The following is a 25,298-nucleotide window of genomic DNA, read 5'->3' as shown; positions in this document are numbered from 1 at the left end:
TATGAGACTATCCAGCACCTAGTAAAATAAAATCCAATGAAAAATTAACAGGAATGCAAAGAAACAGGAAAAAATGACCCATATGGAGGATTGAAATCAATCAGTTGAAAGTGACTCAGAAATGACATGTATGATAGAACCAGTACACAAGAATACTCATAGGGGCTGGGTGGCTCAGTCGGTTGGGTGTCCAGCTTCGTCTGGGGTCATGATCTTGTGGTCCGTGAGTTCGAGGCCGGCGTCAGGCTCTGTGCTAATAGCTCAGAGCCTGGAGCCTGCTTCGGATTCTGTGTCTCCCTCTCTCTCTGCCCCTCCCCTACTCACGCTCTGTCTCTCTCTCAAAATTAAATAAACATTTTAAAAAAAGGAAAAATAAAAGAAAAAAGAAAAACACACTGGATGGTGTTAGCAGCAGATTAGACGATGCAAAATAAAAGAATTAATGAGCTTGAAGACAGAGCAATCGAAACTTTCCAAAACGAAAGAGAGAAAAAAGGCAAAACCAAAAATGAACAGAGCATCAGCGAGCTGTGGGACAACCGCTAACAGGTTAATATGAACCAGAGTTCACGAAGGCAGGGACAGAAAAAACATTTAAAGAAATTAATGGCTACATTTTTCCCCAAATTCATTGAAAACTACAAATCCACAGATCGAAGAAACTCAACAAACCCCACGGATAAGAAATATCAAACAAACAAACAAACTACATTCAGGCACATCAAATTAAATTTCTGAAAACCAGTGATAAAGAGGAATATCTTAAAAGCAGATACAGAAAAAAAGACCCAATACATACAGAGGAACAAAGATAAGAATATCTGGGGACTTTCCCATCAGAAACTGTTAACCCAAAAAAACACCTACTGAAAGGAAGGCAAAATAAAAACTTTTCAGACTTATGAAAGCTGGAAGATTTTCTCACCAGCAGATTTGCATTACAAGAAATATTAAAGGAGTCCTTTAGGTAGAAGGAAGATCTAGATTTACGCAAAGGAATGAAGAAGACCAAAATAGTAATTGTATAGGTAAATATAAAGGACTTTGTTCTTATTATTTAGATCTCTGTAAAAGATAAGTTTAAAGCAAAAACAAAACAATGTATCGCGGGCTGATGACGTATGTAGAAGTAAAAATATATGAGAACAACAGCCCAAAAGCTAGGAGAATAGAAATAAAAGTATGGTTGGCCCTTGAACAATGCAGAAGGTTGGGGCTCCAACCCTGAGCAGTTAAAGATCCACTTTTGGGGTGCCTGGGTGGCTCAGTCAGTTAAGTATTCGACTTCGGCTCAGGTCATGATCTCGCAGTTCATGATCTCAAGTCTGGGGTCCGGTTCTGTGCTGGCAGTGTGGAGCCTGCTTAAGATTCTCTCTCTCTGACCCTCCGCACCCTCTCTCAAAATAAATAAATAAACTTAAAAGAAAAATCCACTTTTAGGGCACCGGGGTGGCTCAGTCGGTTAAGCAACCGACTCTTGATTTTGGCTCAGGTCTTGATCTCATGGTTTGTGAGTTCAAGTCCCACATCTGGCTCTGTGCTGACAGTGCGGAGAGCCTGCTTGAGATTCTCTCTCTCCCTCCCCTTCTCTCTCTGCCCCTCCCGTACTCTCTGTCTCAAAATAAGTACAATAAATTTTTCAAAAATCCACTTTCGATTCCCTAAAAACATAGTAAGTCTACTGTTGACCAAAAGCCTTACCGATAACATCAACAGTTGATTAACACATATTTTGTATATGTATTATATACTGTAGTGTTAATAAAGCTAGAAAAAGCAAATGTGTTAAGAAAATCATAAGGAAGAGAAAATATATTTACAGTACTGTACTGTATTTATTTTTTAAAAATTCATGTAGAAGTAGACCACCGCAGTTCAAATTCATGTTGTTCAAGGGTCAGCTGTATACTAAGATTCCCCCCCACCTCTTTTAAGTTCATTTATTTATTTCGAGAGAGAAAGAGAGGAAGCACGGGCACAAGTGGGAGTGGGGCAGAGAGAGAGGGAGAGAGAATCCCAAGCAGGCTCCATGCTGTTAGCGCTGAGCCCAGTGTGGGGCTCCATCTCATGGACAGTGAGATCATGATCTGAGCTGAACTCAAGAACTAGATGCTTAACCAACTGAGCCACCCAGGCCCCAAGGATTCTTAAAGTATTTAAAGAATTTTTTTTCACGTTTATTTATTTCTGGGAGAGAGACAGACAGAATGGGAGTGGCAGAGGGGCAGAGAGAGAGGGAGACACAGAATGGGAAGCAGGCTCCAGGCTCTGAGTTGTCAGCACAGAGCCCAATGAGGGACTCAAATCCACAAAGCGTGAGATCATGACCTGAGCTGAAGTCCGGTGGTTAACCTACTGAACCACCCAGGTGCCCCTCTTCAACTATTTAATATAATATCAGTTAAGTTAGGCTGTGGTAGGTTAACAATGTATGTATATTATAATCCCTAAAGCTACCATTAGAAAGAGAGTTACAGCTAGTAAGGCAACAAAAGAGACCAAATGGAATCATAAATAATACTCAACTGACCCAAAAGAAGGCAGAAAGAAAGAGAAGAGTAGATGGCACACATAGAAAACAAACAGCAAATAAAAAGGTGGTAGATTCAGGGGTGCCTGGGTGGCTCAGTCAGTTAAGTGTCCGACTTCGGCTCAGATCATGATCTCAGTTTGTGGGTTCAAGCCCCGCGTCAGGCTCTGTGCTGACAGCTTAGAGCCTGGAGTCTGCTTCAGATTCTGTGTCTCCCTCTCTCTCTTCCCCACCCCCACTCTCACTTTGTCTCACTCTGTCTCTCAAAAATAAATAAATGTAGGGGCGCCTGGGTGGCTCAGTCGGTTGAGCGTCCGACTTCGGCTCAGGTCGCGATCTCGCGGTCCGTGGGTTCGAGCCCCGCGTCGGGCTCTGGGCTGATGGCTCAGAGCCTGGAGCCTGCTTCCGATTCTGTGTCTCCCTCTCTCTCTGCCCTTCCCCCGTTCGTGCTCTGTCTCTCTCTGTCTCAAAAATAAATAAACGTTAAAAAAAAATAATAATAAATAAATAAATAAAATAAATAAATAAATGTAAAAAAAAAATTAAAAAAAAAAAGGTGGTAGATTCAAACCCAATCATATCAATAACAGTAGATACGAGTGGTTTAAACATCCCAATTAAAAGGTAGAGATGGTCAGTTGGGATTAAAAAAGCAAGATCTAGCTATATGTTGCCTACAAGAAACATTTTTTAAATACAGAGATACGGGGCGCCTGGGTGGCTCAGTCAGTTAAGCGTCCAACTTTGGTCCAGGTCATGATCTCACAGTTCATGAGTTCGAACCCTGTTATCAGGCTCTGTGCTGACAGCTCGGAACCTGGAGCCTGCTTCAGATTCTGTCTCCCTCTCTCTCTGCCTCTCCCCTACTCACGCTCTGTCTCTCTTTCTCTCTCAAAAATAAATAAACGTTAAAAAAATAAAAATATATATATAGACATAAAAATAGGTTAAAAATAAAAGAATGGACAAAGATCTACTGTACCACGTTCATATTAATCCAGAGAAAACTGGAATGGCTATATTACATTAGACAAAGTAGATTTCAGAGCAAAGGATGTTATGGTGGGCATTTCATAATAACAAAAGGGTCAATGCATCAAGAGGACATAAGAAGCCTAAATGTTTCTGTATCCCATTATAGAGCCTCAAAATACATGAAGCAAAACCAACAAAAGCATAAGGAAAAGGAGACAAATGCACCATCATAATCAGAGATCTTAACACCATTCTTTCAATAACTGGCAGAACAAGTAGAAAATCAGCAAGGGCACAGAAGGCTTGGTTGGGCAACATTATGAACCACCTTGACCTAACTGGCATTTATAAAATACTCTACCCATCGAGACTGGAATACACATTCTTTCAAAGTATCCACAGAACAGATTCTGGCTCACAAAACAAGTCTCACTAGATTTAAAAGGGTTCAGCTTGTACCAAATATGCTTTTTGACCATAGTGGAATCAAATTAGAAATCAATGGCAGAAAGATACCTGGCAAATACCTAAATATTTGGAAACAACGTAACACAACGCTAAATAATCCATGCGTCAAAGGAGAACTCAAAAGACAAATGAGAAAGTATTGGGGCACCTGGGTGGCTCAGTCGGTTAGGTGTCTGACTCTTGATTTTGATTCAGGTCATGATCTCACAGTCGGTGAATTTGAGCCCCGCGCTGGGCTCCGCGCTGACAGCGCAGAGCCTGCTTGGGATTCTCTCTCTCAAAAAATTTTTTAAAACTTAAAAAAAAAAAAAAAAGAAAAAAAGAAATGAGAAAGTATTTCAAATGGTGTGAAAGCAGAACACATAAAAAAATCTGTAGGATGTTGCCAAAGCAGTACTTAGATGGGAAAGCCCATACTAGAAAAGAAAGGCCTCAAATCAGTGACGTCAACTTCCCTCTCAAGAAAGCAGAAAAGAACAAAATAAACCCAGACTAAGCAGAAGGAAATAATAAAACTAGGCAAGGGAGGGGCACCTGGGTGGCTCAGTCGATTGGGCATCTGACTTCAGCTCAGGTCATGATCTCACAATCCAGGGAGTTCGAGCCCCGTGTTTCGCTCTGTGCTGACAGCTCAGCCTAGAGCCTGCTTCGAATTCTGTGTCTCCCTCTCTCTCTGCCCCTCCCCTGCTTGCACCCTGTCTCTCTCTAAAATCAATAACCACCACCAAAAAAAAACAAAAAACAAACAAACAAAAAAAACCAAACTAGGCAAGGGAGAGACAATGCCTCCTTTACCTTAAAATCTGCACCTAAGACAGATCAATGAAAGTTTGTTCAATTGCATACTTTTCCAGTATTTTTATTTTAAAGCACTTTCTCTTGTATCTTTGGTTTCCTCGTGGGTTAATGTGGTACATTGCTCTCCTTATATCACACATCATCACCGAAACCAGGGGTACCGGGTGGACCAGTAGTTTCTTTTGGGTTACGTGCAATTCCTACAATACAATTCTTCCACACTTCGCTTTCTTGGGTAAGAGAGCTCACCCATATCCAGAGACCGGGCTAGCAAGTACAACCCTCCCATAATTATTGCTTATACACATCAACAGAACCTAGTGAAGATGGGGGCTAATCACCAGCAGAAGTTACCCACTCTTCCAAGAATCCAGAAAACCAATTTTGCTGGATAAAAACGGGATCTCCCATACTTTTCAAAGAAAACAGACTCCAATGGAATCGACGCCCCCGTGGGAGCCCATTCCAAATTATCCTAAGGAACTGCCCAGGGTGCAAAAGGCCCCTAGAGCAGGGCACAGAAGAACAGCTAGAGATTCCTGAGGAGTCTTGTGACAAGGCAGAGAGGGATTTCCCACGACTGGCTCCAGAGCCACGTTCCACGTCTGTGTCTACCAGTTTTAACTACCTACTACCTATCTTAGCATTATTTACCATTCAGAACAGCTGTTGTCAAAGGGAAGCCTATTAACACTTTTTTTTAACTGAAAAATGAAGCCAGATTTTATTTGACAGAAAGCCAGACCGATTTGCCTTGAAAATGAGGACTGGCTTGGCCAAGTGGGTTATATGGAGACAACGAGGCGGAGCCAGGCCCTTGCCTCCTCTGGCATCCGTGAAACCAAGGCGTCGAAGATGACAGTTCTGTAGTGATGACAAAGGTGAAATCCCCCAGTTTATTTCCATTTTAGGAAGTAAAACCAAAAACTCTAGCTTTGGCGGAAAAAAAAAAAAAAAAAAAAAAAGTCCCCGAAGGACACTCCTTTGACTGTGGGAAAGCGAAGTGCACTTCTGGAGAAAACTCCTGGGAGGGCTTCTGTCTACTCCTGGTGAACAGCCAGTCCCCACTGAGGCCCCAAGTTCAAGGTCAATGCCTAGAAGATGTCTTTTTCTCTTCTCTAAAAGAAAGTTAGAGGCATACAAGATTAACCCGATTTTCAAGCATAGGATTTTGAGATGTGACACGTAAATTAAAGGTCTATGGAAGCAAGAGATCACGTGGAAACATGGCATAATATTTCTGGGGTGTGCTTTTAGAAGGGCAGGATTCTCCTTGCGGCAAGCGGCAAGGGGGAGGGGCAGGACGCGGTACTGAGGCCAGCCAGTGAAAACCCAATCACCCAAAATGATCGGAAATTTCTCAACCAATCCAAACTTGATCAGTGGGAGCCAAACCCATGGGCACATGCTGAGTCAAATTTCTGCACCCACTTTATCTTCATCCACACCTTCTCTTCTCCCACTCAAAAAGGCAGACCAGCGGATTTATTATTAAAGCAACATTAAATGTTTTCAGTTTCTTAAAACTGATTTCAGGCTCACAGACTCAAACTGAGATGGGATGAACGGTGCAAAAATAGCTCTCCCCAGCTGCTTGCTCTGTACCGAGTGAGGACTGCAGAGAAGAGCCAGGACAGGGGTGTGAAACCCAGCCACCCGCTGCCTTCAGCAAAGATACTGCTTGAGGCGTGAAGGGCAGCCTTGGGAATTCTGTGTAAGCATAACTGGTTTATACCAAACCAGTTCTTAAGAAACAATTCAGAAAAGGCATATTTTAGCTATAGATTTATTAGATGCTACCTCTTATATTAGCTAAAGAAACTCTAGCAAAAGTAATAGCATCTCCCGTGTGAATGAATGAAATAAGGATAATCCATAAATGCATTATCACTAAGGGGTGCTCCAGGGACCTTACCTTCCCCCCTCTAGTGCATCTGTTGACCCTGGACAAGTTGTATTAGCCTCTCTGGGCTGCCAAGAGGGGAGACCGAACTGGACAAACCTTGAAAACCTTTCCAGTTCCAACATCGCATGGATTCAGACTCAGCCTAAAGGCATTAACCAAAAGGAGAAGCAGGTTTTGCACACGCGGGACGGGGGGGAAAGGCCAACAGATTAATGAAGGCGGGGGCTGCAGCCGGCTGGTTTTAACCAACAGCACTATTCAACTTTGTCACCCACAGCCAAGATTTCACAGTTTGTGCTCGTTCTAAACTATCCTCTGCCCTCCTCTTTTCACCATTGGCATTTCAATGGCCTTTGAGAGTTTTCCAACACACAATATAGGTGGTTTTCTTTGTGTTTTGGTAAGAAGAGTCACACGTCAGACTCCAGCCGAGGAGGGAGGGCTGGAGGAAAGAAGGCATGAGGCCAGGGGTTGTTGGGAACAACGTGGAAGGCTTCACAAAGCAACAGCAGGAACAGGGACAGCCACCATCTCCAGTTTCCCCTTTGGCCCTAGAAAATGAGTCATGACTCACCTCCTTTTCAAGCTTCCTGGCCTAGAGTTTAAAGCAGATAAGAATCTCCTTAAGCTCTACCTTTGTATTCATTTATTTACTTTATTTTTTATGAAACTTTTTTTTTAAAGTTATTCAGTCCTGAGAGAGGGAGACAGAGCGGGAGCAGGGGAGGGGCAGAGAGAGAGAGGGAGACACAGAATTCAAAGCAGGCTCCAGGCTCTGAGCTGTCAGCACAGAGCCCGACCTGGGGCTTGAACCCATAGACTGCGAGATCATGACCTGAGCCGAAGTTAGACACTTACCCGACTGAGCCATCCAGGCACCCCAACTTGGAAGGTACACCTTTAAGACAAAAATTTCTCCTTCTTTTTTTTTTTTTTTTTCCTTAAGGTATTGTGTTGAGTCTTTTATATCTCATACTTAGGAAGAGTGTACCTATCATTTTAGTCACTCCTTCCTGGGCACCATCAGGGGTCCTAAAATGCTGAGCGGGTGTTATAGGCAGATGCGTCAATGTCATGAACTGGGAAAATAAAAGTTGCAAAGCCTTGAGGTCTAGTGAAGTATCCACAGCCACGGAAGCAAGGAGGCAGCGCATGCTAAGCTAAATTAGGCGCAGTCAAAATCCTGCACTCTGCTACTGCCTTTGCCTTAAGCCAGCCTGACCTCTGAGTCTCAGTCCTGCTTTTGCAAAATAACGAGGTTGGCGAGCTTATCTCCAAAGGTTTGAAGTCAGCTCCACTTGAGCTGCCATTTTCACAACTTCACAGCGAACTTCAGACGTCAGAGAAGGCCATCCATGGCTCACGAGGCGGGCAAAAGGCTTGTGAGAGCCCATAAGGGCCCAGTGCCATCCAGGGGAACATGTGGGCTAAAAAGACTTCCTTAGGTGTAGAGTGAGTCTCCCATTTCAGTAACTTCTTAAGAGATTTCCTGCCAGCAGGGTTTCTTTGTTTCCATCTTCCTCAAGTCTGCCGGGCCCAGCAACCCACATTCCTTCTCGAAAACAGAAGGCCCTCTCAGCTGAGAGGAAGGAGACCTGGGTGCTATACAACCTTAATTACCAATGTCCCCAGACATTCTCTTTCCTTCTGTTCCGCTCTTCACCTAGGCAATCTGGGAGACACTGTAGATGACTACAACCAAGGCTGGGCATCTTATTTTCAAAGACTCAGTGGACGAGAAAGTTACTTTGTGTTGAACACCTAGGTATCAGACACTCTGCTAGGCTCTTTATATACTTTATCTAATTCAATCGCACAACAACCTTAGGAAATAGGTATTCATACCGCCATGTGTCTGATACGGAAACTGAGGCGCGGAGAGGTTGAGGGATGTGTTCAAGGTCACACGGCTAGCAGGCAGCAGAAACACGTTTTGCACCCAGGTTTTGTACCACAAATCCTGTGCTGGGCTTTTTGTTGTTGTTGTTTTTAAGTTTATTTATTTATGTAACTCATCTCTACACCCCACGTGGGGCTTGAACTCCCAACCCCAAGATCAAGAGTTTCATGCTCTTCCAACTGAGCCAGCCAGGCGCCCCTGTACTGAGTTTTTGAAAACAGTTTTATTGAGATAAAATCTGCACACCATACAAATCACCCATTTATACAATTCAGTGGTTTTTAGTGTATTCACAGATAGGTGCAACCATCACCATGGTCAACTGTAGAACGTTTTCTCACCTCCAAAAGAGCCCCCAAGCCCTGTAGTTATCATCTTATCTCTCCGTTCCCTTCCCCTCCCAGGCCTAGGCAACCACTAGTCTACTTTCTGTCTTTATAGCTTTCCCTATTCTGGACTTTCATATAAATGGATCACATAATACATGGTCTCTGTGACTGGCTTCTTCGACTTGGTGCAATGTTTCCGAGAGGAGTCTGTACTCCCGTGGTATCCTGCCTCAGATGAGGGACCCCGAAAGGTACAGACAGCATATCAAGAAATGCATGATAAAACCTGCCTTTAGCAGCAGCAGAAATTATAGAAAGATAAGACAGCTGTTTTCAGATACCTACAGAGTCCTTGGATCACTTGGGGCAAACAGGTAGCATTTTCAGATGCAAGCAGACTGTCTGACATAAGAAAGAACTCACAATGACCCCGACGAGGTCCACAATAGAATGAGCTGGACGGCCATCTATGAAGGATGCCATAGGAGGAAAGCTCCCCACACTAGGTGGGGAGGCTGGCCTCTGATGGCCAGTGAGCCTCCCAAGACTAAATTCTTTGATTCTGCCAAATTCACATTAGTATAAGAAGAAATGGTTAAAAATGAAAAGTCTGCCCAGATTTAGGTTAATGAGACTAGTCCAAATGGATAAGTAGAGTTGTGTTCACCAGATTCACCTTGAGGCTGTCCTCAGCAGGACTGGAAATGAATACCAGCAAAGTTATTGTTTCTCTCAGTCCCCTGTGGTTTCTGTGAGGCTCCAACAATTAATGACTCTTTGAACATCAAAGGAATCCAGCTGCAGATCCAGATGAGGCCCACTCTGGTATATTCCTGTTTTATCATTTGGTCTTAGGATCGGGGTACCTCATTCCACCTTTCCAAATGGTAATGAATTAAAAAAAAAAACAACAACCTTCTAGTTGACTTGATAATTACTGCAAGCCAGGAACCAATTTTGCAACAATAAAACACAATCAGTTTAATATACGAATTCAATCCAATCTGCAAATAGCATTTTTCTTTTTCTAATGGGCCATTATATCATATTACATTATATTATATTATATTATATTATATTATATTATATTATATTAAATGTTGTCCATCCCCTTTCTATGATAAGGCTCTTTCTTCTGCAGATGATCTCACCTAAGTCTGGCCATCTAGGTAAATACCTTCCTCACAAAAGGACAAACATTTAAAAGGTATAGAGTTCGGGGCGACTGGCTGGCTCAGTGAGAAGAGCGTGTGACTCTTGAACTCAGGGCTATAAATTCAAGCCCCACATTGTGTGTAGAGATTACTTAAAAATAAAACCTTTGAAAGAGAATAAAGTAAAAGGTATAGAGTGCAACAGTACCTTCTGGGATTAAGCAACACCAACTTGACATTGGTAATCTTCTATTCAATTATTTCAAGTCAACAGATATTGCCTCACTATACGCCGCTCAGGTCAGGGGGAGAATTAGGGCAGGGTGGATTCTCAGTTTTGGATAGGATAATCTCTGGATAATCTTGAAATCTATTTGGGGAATAACAGATGTGGTTCTAAATGGATCTTTCCTCATCTGTTGTGGGCCCGGGACGGAACTCTCTGTGTGTCCCTCGGAAACTGGTAGAGTTAGAGAGGAGTGGAGCAGGAATCAGAAGACAGTTCCAGTTGCTTCTCTGGCGTAATTCCTCAGTGGCCAAATGGTCTTTTCGGACCTCTGTTCCTTGCTCTGTAAAATGGGGTGAAAACACGGTCTTGCTTCCTTCACCACGTCATTGTGGGGCTCAAACTCCATGGCGCATATGCCAGTCTTTTGAGTGAGCAGACTCAACAGGCCTTCTGGAATCCTCACCTGCATGAAACACCAGTCCCTTAAGAGGGCCCACAAGCCTCAGCGGAAGGGACAACTGTTTCCATGTCACCCCGTTTGCGTTCTCTAATTGGCTGCCTGAGCTCTAACCGAGGTTTCAAATTTGTTTTAAAAAAAAGATGGTGTTTGGTCACGTGCAACTGCCGAAATAGGCAATCTATAATTAGCTCCAGCTGAAGCCTCATCTTCCAAAGTCACTACTGGTGTCGTCATCCCTTTTCTTTCTTTAACAAGCCCTGCCCCTCTTTTGTCCTAGGACAGGCTTCTGGCTCACATGCCCTTTACAAAGAAGATTTCCCTGGCTGGCTGCCATGGGTTTCTCTGCCCACTTCCATTTTAAGTTATTTTCCCTCAGCTGTCCCAATTTCTTCTGAAATAAAGGCAGGTGCCAAAAAACGGCTGGTTCGTGTCTAAAGAAAACTTGGCTTGACCTGTTGTAAGCCAGCAAGAGGCTTTGTGTAGTCACATGGCCTGGGTTCACCACCACCCACTGATAAGCACTCACGGTGGATTCCTGCACAAACCCTTGCATCTCAGACTGGCCCTCTGGGTCACGTGAAGAAGCTACCAAAATTTGATATGGTGTTTTCCAATGCCCCGTTTCGGACAGAAGGGCCCCCAAATTCTTTTGGTTTTGCTAGCTCTGCAAAACTGCAACACCGCTTTTTCTGTATGTAGCTAATAATGATAGAATTTCGACAGGAAGTGGTATGGGGGGGGTTCACGAGGGAGTATGTCTTCCTGTGGCCCACTTATTTACAAAAAAAGGAGGTTCTCTAATACTTCAACCATTTGCCACAGGATTAACTTGGATGTAAGTGGCTCTTGGATGTAAATTGGTTCATTCTGTGTGTCTCAAGCTGAAAGAGGTGTAGAAATAGAGTTCACACTAAATCTACACACCAAAAGAGTAATAAGGAATTGTTTCATATCACAGAACTGAGATAAGTCAGAGTCCAAGACTTTAGAGCCAGTGTGACCCCAAGGGGCAAAGCTCCCTTTGGTTAATTGAAAAAGTTTTCTTTTAACACCTGAAAGAAACATGGTCACTTTCTCCTTATATGCCCTTACAAATTTACTACCAAAAAAAAAAAAAAAAAAAAAAAAAAAAAAAAAAAGATGAGCATCAATATCAGATGTATCATGAATTACAGTTGTGGCACAAAGCATGGCATAAAAATATTGAGTAACTCCTGCAGCCAGATGCCCTCGACGTGCCTGGCAACATATGTCAGGTGGGCAGGTCCACGAAAGCAGAAAGGTTCACATAGGCTCACACTTCACTGAGCCCAGACCCTCTGAGTTTAGCCATCCTGTCTTTCCAAGTGACTTATTCATCAGATATGTATGGGAAAATATCTAGCTCACAATGCCATTTTGTGTAAAACTCAGAAGAAGAAAAAAAACTTAAACTGGTCTCTAAGCCTCTTGGACTTACCCAAAGATTCTATCTGGCACAGTGTTACTTTTGGTCTTCCTAGGCTGATCCTAAGTGGATTAAACACCTTAGATGTTGATCCAATATGCTGTGGGCAGGAGTTAAAAACACCTTACAGATACCCACCCAACCGACAAATGGATTTAATTCACTGGTGTATTATCAGACTTTTTTTTCATACTTGGCTATGAGAGATTCTCCAATTGTTTTACGTACACATGGTCCAAACAAACTAAACTCAGAAGAGAAACAGGTTACTAGGTAAAGCACTCGGGAAGTTCTAGTCCAGGCTGGAAATCAGGTTAAGCCACACTGAATCAAACACTTGGGAAGAGTGCCTGAGACTACCAAGTCAGGCCGGGCCGGGAAAACACCATGAGAGACAGAAGGGGAAGGGACAGCCTCTGCTTGAGGTTCTTATAAAGAAAGGACAGCACTTTTCTTTATGGCCCCCCGTCCATCTTCTGTCCCCCCATCCTCCTTGGCCAAAGCCCACTCCAGAACAGGAATAACAACATCCTAGGTTTGCAACACTTTCACTTTTAGGAAGACTTTCCCCCCAGATTCTTTCACTCTAGATCACTATCCCATCTTCTGGATAAGCACGTCAATGGGGATGAGCCTAAACAATGAGAACTGTCAGTCTTCACCCACATCCTCACAGAGCTGCCTCAAACCCCAGTTCCCATTTTTTCTAACTCCCACATGCTTCTGAGAGGAACCAGATCAGGGCCCACGGCTGGCATGGAAACGAGAAGGGAAGGGAGGGGTGCCGCTGGAGGATGGATGAAATAGTCCATGGGGGGTAGGGGAGAGCATCAAGCTTAGCTTGGAAGGTCAGTGGGTGACAAAAGGCGACTCCCGAGACCTGGCCTTCTACTCTGGGGAAAGCCTAAGTAAAAAGGGCTATTGCCCACCAGACAGCCCCAGACGGTGCCCACCTGTGCCCACGGAGAGCCTTTCCCCCTGGCCCTAGCACCCACAGAGGTCAAGAAGCAGCTCCACTCCCACCAAGGCACAAATTGGGTGTTCTACCCAGCCCAACAGGCGGTCCACCAGACCTGCCACGCTCCCAGGGGCTGCTCAAGAAGCCGGGCTGTTCAGACCTGTCACCAAGCAGCCCAGACCTGTCACCCCGAGCCCCCGGAGCTGCGGCGCGAAGAAGCCCCCTCCCAGACCGCGCGGACTGTGCGCGCCGCCTACCCGAAGCTCGCCCTCGGTGCGGTGCAGTCCCAGGCGCCGCAGCCCCACGGCCAAGTCGTTGACACACAGGCCGCCGTCACGGTTGACGTCGAGGGTCTGGAAGAGGCTCCACAGGCGCAGCCGGTGGTCCGGGCCCCCGCAGACGGCGCCGCCGCACGGGTCCACGGACGCCGGCGACGAGGCGGACGACGAGGCGGCGGTGGCGGCGTCCGGCGGCGGGGAAGCCACGCAGCGGCACAACACACTGCTCACCATCGGGCGCGAGACGGGGGCGCCGGGCGCGAGGCGGGGGCGGCTGGCCGGCGGGGAGAACGCGGAAGACACGCTGGAGTCCCCAGACCGCGAGCGCGGGATGGAAGAAGCCGGCAAGGGGGCGGGAGGGGCCGCTTCCGGGAGCCCCGCCCCGCCGCGCGCCTCCTTGTTGGCCACGCCCCCAGGCGCGCCGTGGGCCAGTCACAGGCCCCGACGGCCACCTGGGCGGGGCGGAGCCTCCCCGAGGACCGCGCACGCCGCGGGCACTGCGCGGATCAATGGAGAAGGCGGAGCGATCCCTGCTCAGCCTGCGGCCGATTCAAATTGAAAGAGGTGGGGATTGGCTGAGCTGGGCCAGAGAGAGGAAATCACGCCGTGATAGGCAGAAGTTATGTGACTAGCAGGCGGAAGGCCCCGTGTCCAATTTCCATTGAGAAACGCTGTTTAGGCTGAGGAATCGTAAGGCTGGGAGGAGCGGTCATGTACGGATATATCGTAGTCTCGGGTGGGAAGTAGGATTTGTGTGAAGAGCACTTGTGAGCTGAGGCTGCAAGGCAGAGTTGGCCCCCGTGAGTAGAATTAAAAATTAATTGGCCAGTGGCTCAAGGCCAAAAGCACTAGGTATCCTCAGGAGGCCGGGTTTTGGTAATCGAACTCCCTAAACCACCAATAAAATAGCTGAATTTAACGGCGTTTTATAGTCGTAATGCTGACGATTGAAGGACAGAACGATTTTCCAATGGAAGTGAAAAAAGGCAGGTGGGCGGAGCGCTCTGTAGCGACAGACCAATGATCAGGCCAATTCCAGCAAATAGGCGTGTCCTTTAGCTGAGCGACAGATCACAAGAACCAGTGATCAACGTGATGCCTGAGCCGCGGCCAACCAGGAGGGCACGTTCCCCGGGAGAAGGTCTGGGAGGCGGGAAAAGGGGAAGTGGGCGGATCTCCGCACGCCCCGGCGGAAGAGGCAGATTCAGGAAGCCATTACGCAGCTGGCTGGCAGCGGCCGGGCCGGTCGGGGCTGGGCCCTACGCACTTTGCGTAGCGAGGGGGGTTACCAAAGGCCTGGTGCTTGGCCTTGGGCAAGCCCGGCCTATCCCCTGTAGGGGGGTGGGTGAGAGGCGAGGCTGAGGAAGAAGAGAAGGGGAATTGGGGCGGCTGGGGGGATTATAATTTCTTTAAAAAGGGAGGGTGGGGAGAGGCCATGGCCGTCCCAGCCAAGAAGAGGAAGATGAACTTCTCTGAGCGAGAGGTGGAAATCATCGTAGAGGAGCTGGAACTGAAGAAGCACCTGCTGGTGAACCACTTCAACGCCGGGGTCCCTCTGGCTGCCAAGAGTGCGGCCTGGCACGGCATCTTAAGAAGGGTCAACGCGGTGGCCACCTGCCGCAGGGAGCTGCCTGAGGTCAAGAAGAAGTGGTCCGACCTCAAGACCGAGGTCCGTCGCAAGGTTGCCCAGGTCCGGGCAGCGGTGGAGGGTGGCGAGGCCCCAGGGCCCACTGAGGAGGATGGAGCCGGTGGGCCTGGGACAGGTGGTGGCAGTGGCGGCGGTGGCCCAGCTGTAGCCCCCGTCCTGCTCACCCCCATGCAACAGCGCATCTGCAACCTGCTGGGCGAGGCTACCATCATCAGCTTGCCCAGTACCACAGAGATCCACCCCGTGGCCCTTGGACCCACAGCCACTGCAGCCGCAGCCACGGTCACCCTGACACAGAGTGAGTGACCTCTCCCGCCCAGTCCGTCGTGCATAAATGGGAAGGGCCAGCCAGAGCTGGGGCAGCCCGGGGAAGGTTGGCTGCCAAGGGTCAAAGGTCAGATGGGAGTCTTGGAAGACCACCCGGCCTTCCAAGAGCTCCGCAGACAGAAGTGATCTTACTCTCTTTGGGACTTCCTCAGCACACAGTCTGGACTTCTGATGGGCTGGATTGCTCTCAACTGTTTTGCCATCATTCGTGTCCATGACTGACTGAACTCTGTGGTCCTTGAAGACAGAGACCATGTCTGTATCCCCACGGGACTTGTCACAGGGCCTGGCACATAGTAGGCAGTCAGGACATATTTGTCGAATGGACAGATAGATGGGAATAATAATACCCAAGTAAGAAATCGATTCTGGACAAAGACGTTCTGGGTTTTCAGTGCGGCAAACGTTCATCAGGCATTGCTCAGAAACCTCATGGTTCCTAGCGTTAATCTGTTCGTTCACTCCTCAAACACCAGCACTTACTCCATTCAAACATCGTGCTTGGCACCGGGATTTGGATTCCCAAGGTGTTTAAAATATAGGCCAGCTATATTCTAGTAGGACAGATAAGACACACATGAATAATCGTAGTGTCAGTCAGGAGAACCTAAGGACTCAGAAGGAAGGGGCTTCCTGATCGGGGTGGGGACCCAGAGCTGATGTTGGCACTGAAGGATAGAGAAAATGGACCTTTCCCACAGGCGTGGAGGCCCAAACAGCCCACCCAGAATTCCTTCAAAGGTTCTCAGCTATGAATGACGATGGTTTGGTTGGATTTTTCAGTTCAGATAAGGGTTTGTACCAGTGACCGTGAACTGCTTGTTTGTGCTGGGCTATTGGCCTGTATCGGTCAGTGATTCTCAGTGGGGCTCTGGGGAATTGGGTGTATGTGTGAGTGCCATCCCCCCTGCAGCCATATTTTCTGAGGATAGCAAGGTGGGAAAGAGGATTGAACACTAGTCTAAAGCAGTTGCTGCTCTAGAACAGCAAGGACCTCTAGGTATTCCTTTGGCCAAGGAGACAGGAGGCATTTATTGGGCACTTCAGCAACTGCTTGGCCATAAAAGAAGGAGGGAGATAAGGCGAGCGTGGCTGCAAACGCTTCAAGCAGAGTCCCACCCAAGATGGCTGCTGAGTGCTGGCACTGGAGAGCATGTGGCCCTGCCTTTATCGGCTGGAAGCATCCCAGTGCGGTGGTTCTGAGCAAGTTGGACTCCGGTGTTAGGGAGACCTGGGCTTGCTTCCTGGGCCTGTTGAATAAACTGTGTAACCTTGGGCGAGTACTCCACGTTTTTGAGCCTCTTTCCCCATCTCCAAAACGGAACACGACAGTGCCTGCCTCTCTGTGCCATTCTGAGGATTCGTCGAGCTAACGCGTGCAAAGGGCTTAGCACGGTGCCTGGCACATAGTAGGCGCTCTGTGCGCCAGCACTGTTCTCAGCATCTTTGCTTTTGCCTGATCTGGGACTGGTCCTGTGGTTACCAAGTAGATTCTAAACGCTTTAGATTCTAGATTTATGCAAGAAGAGCTCTAAAGCCAAAGGACCTGAATTCCCCCAGAATAGGGCTTAACGGCCTCCTCCCCGCCCTGTGTGGCCAGCTTCATTCTTTCCAGCAGGTGACCTGCCACTGCCTTTGCTCTTTCTTCCCCCACAGTCCCCACGGAGACCACCTATCACACGCTGGAGGAGGGAGTGGTGGAGTACTGTACCGCTGAGGCGCCCCCACCCCTGCCCGCCGAGGCCCCCGTGGAGATGATGGCTCAGCACGCTGATACCTCGGTCAAACCCCAGGCGCTCAAGAGCCGCATCGCCCTCAACTCCGCCAAGCTGATCCAGGAGCAGCGAGTTACCAATCTGCACGTGAAGGAGATCGCCCAGCACCTGGAGCAGCAGAACGACCTACTGCAGATGATCCGCCGCTCCCAGGAGGTCCAGGCCTGCGCCCAGGAGCGCCAGGCCCAGGCCATGGAGGGCACCCAGGCAGCGCTGAGTGTCCTCATCCAGGTCCTCCGGCCCATGATCAAAGATTTCCGCCGCTACCTGCAGAGCAACACGCCCAACCCCACTCCCGCCTCTGACCCTGGACAGGTGGCCCAGAATGGGCAGCCCGACAGCATCATCCAATGAGGCCGGGGGCGGCGCCAGCCTTCTGCTCTGTTCGGATGACGTCACTGTGGTCTTGTACGTGGGTTCTGTGACTGGGCCACGTGGACAGCTCTCTCTTTAATAGACTGTTAGGGGTCCGCGGTTTCGGAGGAGTGAGGGAGACCGAGAAGAACTTGTTGGGCTCCTGGGACCCGCATTCTCTTACCCTCACCACTCGAGCTGCCTGGCTGACAGCCTGAAGATTAGTTAGGTGGGCGGTGGGCACTGGTGAGGCTCCACACCTTGTCGTGAGCCAGGGCTTGGGACACGACCCAGACCCTGTCTAGGACAACTGTAAGGGAGGTTCTCCCTGGGGGCCGTCTCCCAGCCGGGGTCTGTGCTGAAATTCTCCCCCCTCCCCCACCCCCCCCAACCCAACCCAGTGTCATCGTTTCGAATAAGATGTCGGTGGTGCTGGCAGTGACACAATACCTTCTTCCTCCCTAGGGAGGCAGAGTGACTAGGCCTGAAGAGGAAACCCCACCCTTTTCTCCTTTGCACCGTGCCTCAGTTCTCAGGGGATTCTAGTCAATCTGTGCTCTCCCCACCCCCCACCCCAGCCCCGGCCTGACAGGGGCCCCCTTGGTATATACCCTGAGCTGCCTCTGCATTACACCCAGGATGGGGCCCGCTGGGCTCAGGGATGCTGGGTGCGGTGGGGACAGCTTGGCCACCGTCTTGTCTTCCACTTCATCCCTGGGCAGCCCTTTAGTGGTTTGTCCTGACAGCTCTTGACTCAGGTCGGGCATCAGGCTTTAGGTGCTGTAAATTCGAGAGAAGACAGACCCTCGTGGAAACGTGTTGTTCCCCCCCTCCCCCCACCCGCCCCTGCAGTGAATCTGAGGTGACCGGTTGGCTTCTTCCAGAAGGCTTGCTTCAAGCCACTTGTCTTTATTCTGTACCACGGACCCCTTCTGGGAAAGGGCGGGGGGCAGCTCTGGCCACACCCTTCCTCCTTTCCTCTCTACTGACTCCACGATTCCGAAACTCATTGTGGGAAAAAGCCTCCTCAGCATCACGCCCCGGACTCCCTGTCCCATTATTCAGCGCCTCGTGTTCCTGCGGGACTCCCGCTGCCTGGCTGGGCGAATCTGAAGGCCTGATTGGCCCCGAGTGTCTGAGGTGGGAGAGCCAGAGCTGACCTAAGACGCGGGACCTTTGACTTCTGTGCTCGGGGAAGAGCAGATCGACCTCGGAGTGTGGAAGGAGGTAGTGTTCCCTGTTCCGTCTTGACCCTCTGTCACCTTCTGTAGGGAGTTTACCCAGATGGCATTTGTCTGTTTCATTTTCAGAATCGCCATCGATCACCGCTCCCCAGATCATTCCCCGGGATTGCCATTTTGCTGCCGGTGCCTTGGCCACGCGTGGCCAACGGTTGCAACTCGAGGCTCCGGATCTCAGCTAAACCATGGAGGTGCTGCGCTTCTGGGCACGTACGTTTGGAATTGCTTGCTCTGCGGTTGCAATCACCGGAAGATGCGCCCAGAGATGGTCGGGAGGTGACCGCGGTACAGTACGGTCCGCCCCCCCTGTGGAGCACGGGTGCAGCGTCAGCTACAGAGCAGTGGAGAGGAATCAGGCTGGTGAGGGGGTGAATGGCGGAAAGAAAGCTCCGCGGGCTGGAAAGCAGCAGCCCCTGGCAGCCCGGGCACGCTCCCTCCATGGAGCCCGACAGCCCTGGCCGGGAAGCTGTGGAGACTTCCTGAGGACTTGCCACTTGGTTTGGTTTTTCTCTGGGGTTGGCAACCTGAGCCAGTATTGGATCTGTTCCAATTGGGTATAAGGAGGAATCCTGGATCACTTAAACTGACTGCTTCTTTCCAGGTCATAATTTTACATTAAAAACATGTATCACTTTTTTTTTTTTTACACATAGCCGTGTCTTTATTGGTTATAGGTGGAAGAGATATGGGCTGGCAGAGAGCAGGGGCTGGCACAGTATGGCCCAGAGGTCATATCTGGCCCACCACCTGTCTTTGTAAATAAAGTTTTATTGGACACAGCCACAACTCTTCATTTACTTAATGTCTGTGGCAGGTTTTGTCCTACAATAGCAGAACTGAGCAGTTGTGACAGAGATATCTGGCCCACAAAGCCAAAAGTATTTACTCTCCGTTATGGAAAAGTCTGCCTATCCTTGGTTTAGGGCAATGTTTCAGACTCTGGATGAGAATTACTTGGGTAAACATATCCCAAGCCTGACCCCACGTAAAACCTAAAAGAGACTCCTGGAAGGAGAGCTCTAAGAATCTGCTTTGTAAACAAGCTCTCTGGGTGATTCTGGTATTTCCTGAAGGTTACAGATGAACTTTGCTAGAAGACTTAATCTCAGCTGGAATCACAGATCATGGAATCATGGAGCTTCAGTGAGGGTGGTTCTCAGGAGTTGCTGCTGACAGTTGAGAAGTCCTGCCTAGCACATATTCTCACTTAAGAGTGGCCTTAATTCTGGAGGGAGCCCAGCCTTCTTGGATGTAGTTACCACTCTCTCCCGTAGTTAGTAATAATAAAAACAGAATTAACCAAGCCCCTGCTCTGTCTAGGCATTACCTCATTGGCTCCTTGCAATAGCCCCACGAATTAGGTAATAATACTCTTCTCAGTTTGCAGATGAGGACACTGAGGATCAGAGAGGTTAAGCCATTTGCTTAAAATCACACAGCTACCTGATTCTCTGGGGTGGCCTATGCTCTTAACTCTTGTTCTTGACCATGCTAATCTTGCTGCCAGTCAGATGTGAAATCACCTAGAGACCATTTGAGCCTAACCTTGAGAAGTCTCTAGGTCAAATGAGGAGGCCTAGGAGGCACGATGTGCTAAATTGTTCTTGGCACTTGAAAGAGAAACACAGTGACCTCTCTTATTCTCTGCAGGCTTTGGACGCTCATATTAAGAGGGCAAGGGGTGGTTTAACAGAATTAAACCCACCTCACCTTGATGCTGCTACTGGAGAACTGTCACTTACATTGGGGGTGACGGTTTTGGAGTCCTTCCTGAAATGTGGGAGATCATCCAACCCACTGAAACTTACTGGTTCAAGGAGTGGAGACCTTTTACGTTTTAAACCATTTTGATGGCAATCTTTCAGAAAGGTGTCCTTTGTGAACCTTAGTTTGCCCAGCAGGACCAAGGGGCCAGAAAAAAGCCCCTGGGCTCAGGCAGGTTTGGGCTTGAGCTGGGTTCCACTATTTACTCACTGTGTCTCTTAACTTTGCCGGACCTCAGTTTTCTCAGTTCTAAAGCGGGGATGATGAATTACAGTCCTCACGTGCTGGGGCTATCATGCGGTGTTATTCAATGGGAATGGCTACTGTTTATTTTCTGTTGAAATTTTAAAGTTTATTTCTTTATTTACTTATTTTTGAGAGAGCTAGCATAAGCGGGGGAAGGGCAGAGAGAGAGGGGGACACAGAATCCCAAGCAGGCTCCCCGCTGTCAGCACCGTGAGATCATGACCTGAACTGAAATCAAGAGTTGGACACTTAACCGACTGAGCCACCAGGTGCCCCAAATAGCTACTGTTTATTGAGCACTTACCATGTGCAGACACTGTCCTAAGCACTGTAAGTATTAACCCATCTCATGAGATCAGGTACATAACACTTAGCGTGTGCCTAGGACGTGACGTGTGCTCAATAAATACTGGCTGCTGTCATCATTATTGCAGTGGCTTGATACTCCAAAGGGGTAGCTAGTGAGTCTTGAGATCACAATGGGAGCTTTGTCAAAAGTGGTTTGAGCGTAAAACGACAAGCATTTATTTGTTTGTGATTTTGCAGTATGAGCAGGGCTCAGAGGGACCAGCTTGTCTCTCTCAGTGTCTGCTGGGGCACCCTCCACTTCCAAGAGAGCTCACGCACATGTCTCACAAGTTGATGATGGACGTGGGCTGGGAACTCCATCCTCTCCATGGGCTTTTCCACGTGGCTGCTTGGGCTCCCTCACAGCATGGTGGCTGGGGTCCCAAAAACGAGAACCGGAAGCTGCCTGTCCTCTGAAAGATTAGGTTTCCATCTGGCACAGCAACACTTCACTTTTTCTCTTGGTCATGCAGTCACCTGGTAGCCCAGATTCAAGGGGATGAAGGAAGAGACTCCGCCTCTTGATGGAGCTGTGGCTCTCGCAGACGGGGAGGGGAGGAACGGTTGGAGGCCATCTCTGGAATCAAGCTAACTTGCTGCTTTTATTATAAATGGGGGGTCAGGACTCCTGGCCCATGAAAGACAGCCTCTCCTCCACATTCCAGCATTCTACCAGTCAGGAGGGAAGGGAGCTCCCCAGATTTTGAAAGAGACCCTATTGAACCTATTTTCAATTTCCTGTAGCTTTGAGCCAAGAGATTAGAAGCAAAAACCCTTGGCAGGTGGCAGTGCGGCGGGGCGGGGGTGGGGAGGAGGGTGTACTGTGGCTCCTTCTACTGTGGAAGTCTTTGCACATTAGAAAGGGGCCCATCTGTGCAGACCTGCTCGGAGATCTCCCTGAAAAAGACTTCCTGACCCCTGGGGAAATTCCAGACAATTGGTCAGGGCTGGAGAGAGTGCCAAGGTGCTTGTGGAGAGGAACAGGCAGAGACAAACCCACTCTTTTAATTGGAGAAGATGAGGGGAGCCTGGGTGGCTCAGTTGGTTAGGCACCCGACTTCAGTTAAGGTCATATCTCACGGCTCTGGGTTTGAGCCCCGTATCCGGCTCTCTGCTGTCAGCACAGAGCCCGCTTTGCATCCTCTGTCCCCTTCTCTCTCTGCCTCTCCCCCCACCTCTCTGTCTGAATGAATGAATGAATAAATAAATAAATAGAAGATGAGCTGAAGTTGGCATGGCTGGAATGTGTTGGTTCTCTGTCAAATCTGGGCCATCAACCTTCTGTGCCCCACCTCTTCCTTGGCCAACTCCTGGGTGGCCCTTGGGGCTCAGCCTGGATATCACTTCCTGGGTAGGCTCCCCCACTGCTGTGCACCCCCATGGCTCCCCACACCATTCTCCCTAACTCTAGTCCACATGGACTCTCTTGTTTTCCAACAGTCCCCTCACTGGGAGCCACTCGGTTTCAGCAGCCTTGTCCACTTTGTTCCTGGCTTAGCCCAGCTCTGAGAATGGCACCCTTACTCCCCAGCTGCCCGAGCTGGAAGCCCAGGTGACATCCTTGTTTCCTCCCGTGGCCTCGCCCCTCACATCCTCCAGTTGTTAAGGCTGCTTCTAACCCTCAAATCTATCCACCTGTCTCTCTCTCACCTGGGTTACCCACAGCAGCCTCCCGGCTTCCACACCCTTCCAGAGTCTTCAGAAGCAAATCAAACCAGGCCACTCCCTGTTCTATTCTTTCAAGGACTTCTCTTAACTCTCAGGCTGAAGTATAAGCCTCTGCATGTGACCTACAGGGGCCTTTCATGGTCTGATGCTGCCTCCCATCTTGTACTTCATTCCAGCCACCGTGAAAGTTTACTTCCTTACTGTGAGAAGTAAGCGATTCATTGTTAGAAATACCAAAGAAAAGCTGTGCTGTCTGGTTAACAATAGGATTACAACATATTGGAAATATGTACGAACCCCTCCCCGCGGCGCTGCACAATGGAGTCCCAAACCCTTAGATGCTTCACTTCCTGGTTCTTCCCCTTTCCACTTTGGGGGCTTATGTTTCATGGGCTTTGCAATAAGCATGCGCCAGGGGCGCCTGGGTGGCTCGGTCGGTCGGTTGAGCGTCCGACTTCGGCTCAGGTCATGATCTCACAGCTCGTGGGTTCGAGCCCCGCATTGGGCTCTGTGCTGATGGCTCAGAGCCTGGAGCCTGCTTCGGATTCTGTGTCTCCCCCTCTCTCTGCCCCTCCCCACTCATGCTCTGTCTCTATCTCAAAAACAAATAAACATTAAAAAAATTTAAAAAAAAATAAGCATGCGCCAAAGGACTTCAGTTCTTCCTGCGTCACCTCAAGGAATGTACATTTGTTCCAGTCAGACTGCTTTTTGCCTTACAGGGGCATAGACGACACCCAGGTAAGGCTGTGACCTCTGCAGTACTCAGCCAATGAGGAACCAGGGGAGGGACTTGCCTCTGTAGTACTCAGCCAATGAGGAACCAGGGGACGGACTTCATGCTAGGAGATAAATTGTCTGCTGTTGCCTCCTGGAGCGTCTGTCCATCAGACACCAGCTCTTGTGAGAACGCTGATTAAAGCTTCGCTTCACTGTGCTCCGAGTCTCCGCGTCCCTCCTTTGATTGGGTCAGCGGGCTTATTTCTCACATTTGTCCATTGATTGTATCTCAATAAAACTGGAAGGAAAAATAACCTTACTTCCTTAAAAATGTCAGGCTCTTTCTACCCTCCAGACCTTTGCCTTTGCTATTCCTCTTAATCAGAACAACTTTCTTCCTCATCACTTTCCTAATTTCTATTCATCCTTCACATCCGGCTTGGGTGTCACTTCCTCCAGGGAGTCTTCTTGAGTCACACCCTGTGCTTTCTTTCTCACCTATTTATCGCATTGTAGTGCAATAGCATGTTTAAATGTCTGGGCCCTGCTGTAGAAGGATTTCTCGACCTCAACATGGTTTTTTTGTTTTGTTTTGTTGTTTTTTTATTTTTTATTTTTGAGAGAGAGGAAGGGGGCAAGTGATGGAGAGAAGAGAGGGAGAGAATCCCACGAGGGGCAGAGAAGAGAGAGAGAAGCAGGGCTCACCCGAAGCAGGGCTCATGCTCACCCTTTGAAGGGCTCGTGTTTACCCAAAGCAGGGCACGAGTTCACCCGAAGTGGGACTCGAACTCTCAAACCAAGAGATCGTGACCTGAGCCGAAGTCAGATGCTTCACTACTGAGCCACCCAGGTGCCCAGCATGATTGTTTTCTGGGACTGGATCATTCCTCAGGGGGGCCAGCCTATGTGCTGTAGGCTGTTTAGCGGGATCCTGACCTGTGCACACTAGATGCCAGTAGTACATCCCATCTGGTGGTGACAGTCAGAACTGTGTCCAGACGTTGCTAAATTGTCCCCCACCCTGTGCAAAATCTCCCCCCAGTTAAGAACAACTGCCCTATGGCAACAGCATCAGTTTTTTTTTTTTTTAAAGTTTATTTGTTTATTTTGAGTGAGAGAGAGAGAGAGAGAGACGTGGGAGGGCAGAGAGAGGAGAGAAAGAGAATCCCAAGCAGGCTTCATGCCGTCAGCAGAGAGCTTGATTGAGGGGCTCAAACTCACGACCCGTGAGATCGTGACCTGAGCCGAAACCAAGAGTCAGAACATCACTCTTCTTCATAGCTACTTTTCAAGCACGTGGGGCAGCTCACCAACAGGTATTTGACAGACTTTTTATTGCAAGTGTCAACTGAATGGAACAGTGGCAGCATTTCCCATGAGATGTTTTGCATTTGACGGATAAAGAGACTGAAGCAAGACTCACCTGATGGCATGCAATTTGTAAGTGGTAGAGTTGGGAGTCCACCCCAGGTGTGCCTGGCTACACAGCCTCCTCTTTGTGAGTCAATCTCCCGTGAGCATGTGAGCGTGAATCAGCCTTCTGGAGCTGTGGCTTGGACCCCGGTCTTGTGACAGGTGCATCAGGAGCTCTGCCCTGAGAGGACACACCCCACCTGAGTGCTGTGACCTTGGGCAGATCCCATCACACCACCTGGCTGTGGGGTTTCTCCTCCTGTGCAACCCCTGCCTGCGGGGTGGGGGTGGGGGGGAGATAATGAGAAGATTAAGTGAGGAAAACGAAGCAGATGAATCATGTGACGGCTGTGCATGGGCCG

At 48.7% G+C, this 25,298-nt stretch overlaps 2 protein-coding genes and 1 non-coding gene across 5 annotated transcripts in view; 2 read left to right on the top strand and 1 right to left on the bottom strand.

Annotated features, from left to right (window-relative positions):
• The window catches only part of SLC25A25 (solute carrier family 25 member 25), a 34,555-nt gene extending 20,780 nt beyond the window's left edge, over positions 1-13,775 (bottom strand). Inside the window, exon 1 of one of the 2 annotated variants that reach the window (XM_060608533.2) lies at positions 13,412-13,775. In XM_060608533.2, the coding sequence (XP_060464516.1) occupies positions 13,412-13,666 (255 nt within the window). In that variant the 5' untranslated portion in view covers positions 13,667-13,775. The remainder of the gene's footprint in view (positions 1-13,411) is intronic. The other variant, XM_060608534.3, reaches the window with a different exon arrangement.
• On the top strand, positions 2,818-2,902 carry TRNAR-UCG (transfer RNA arginine (anticodon UCG)). Its single transcript has one exon. It is a non-coding gene; the product is annotated as a tRNA-Arg (tRNA).
• A 253-nt stretch (positions 13,776-14,028) lies between the features above and the next one.
• Positions 14,029-20,261, top strand: NAIF1 (nuclear apoptosis inducing factor 1). 2 transcript variants are annotated; one of them, XR_013551657.2, is made up of 3 exons: positions 14,029-15,378; positions 17,064-18,763; positions 18,847-20,261. XR_013551657.2 is itself a non-coding variant. In XM_078436452.2 (2 exons), the coding sequence occupies exons 1-2, from the start codon at positions 14,868-14,870 to the stop codon at positions 17,534-17,536; spliced, it is 984 nt and encodes a 327-aa protein (XP_078292578.1). In that variant the 5' UTR covers positions 14,029-14,867; the 3' UTR covers positions 17,537-20,261. The 2 variants fall into 2 exon arrangements, 1 of the variants encoding a protein (XP_078292578.1); XM_078436452.2 differs by having other exon boundaries at positions 17,064-20,261.
• The last annotated feature ends 5,037 nt before the right edge of the window (positions 20,262-25,298 follow it).

This window comes from Panthera onca, chromosome D4 (assembly GCF_046562875.1).
Source record: "Panthera onca isolate mPanOnc1 chromosome D4, mPanOnc1 haplotype 2, whole genome shotgun sequence".
NCBI lineage: Eukaryota > Metazoa > Chordata > Mammalia > Carnivora > Felidae > Panthera > Panthera onca.
The sequence above is the reverse complement of the archived record's forward strand: the minus strand, read 5'-3'. Positions and strand labels throughout refer to the sequence as shown.

Bases quoted from the DNA above. Each gene is read 5' to 3' on its own strand.
- NAIF1 (XM_078436452.2), top strand. From the start codon at position 14,868: ATGGCCGTCCCAGCCAAGAAGAGGAAGATGAACTTCTCTGAGCGAGAG. The intron at 15,379-17,063 runs GTGAGTGACCTC...CTTCCCCCACAG, and splicing joins CACGGTCACCCTGACACAGA to TCCCCACGGAGACCACCTAT.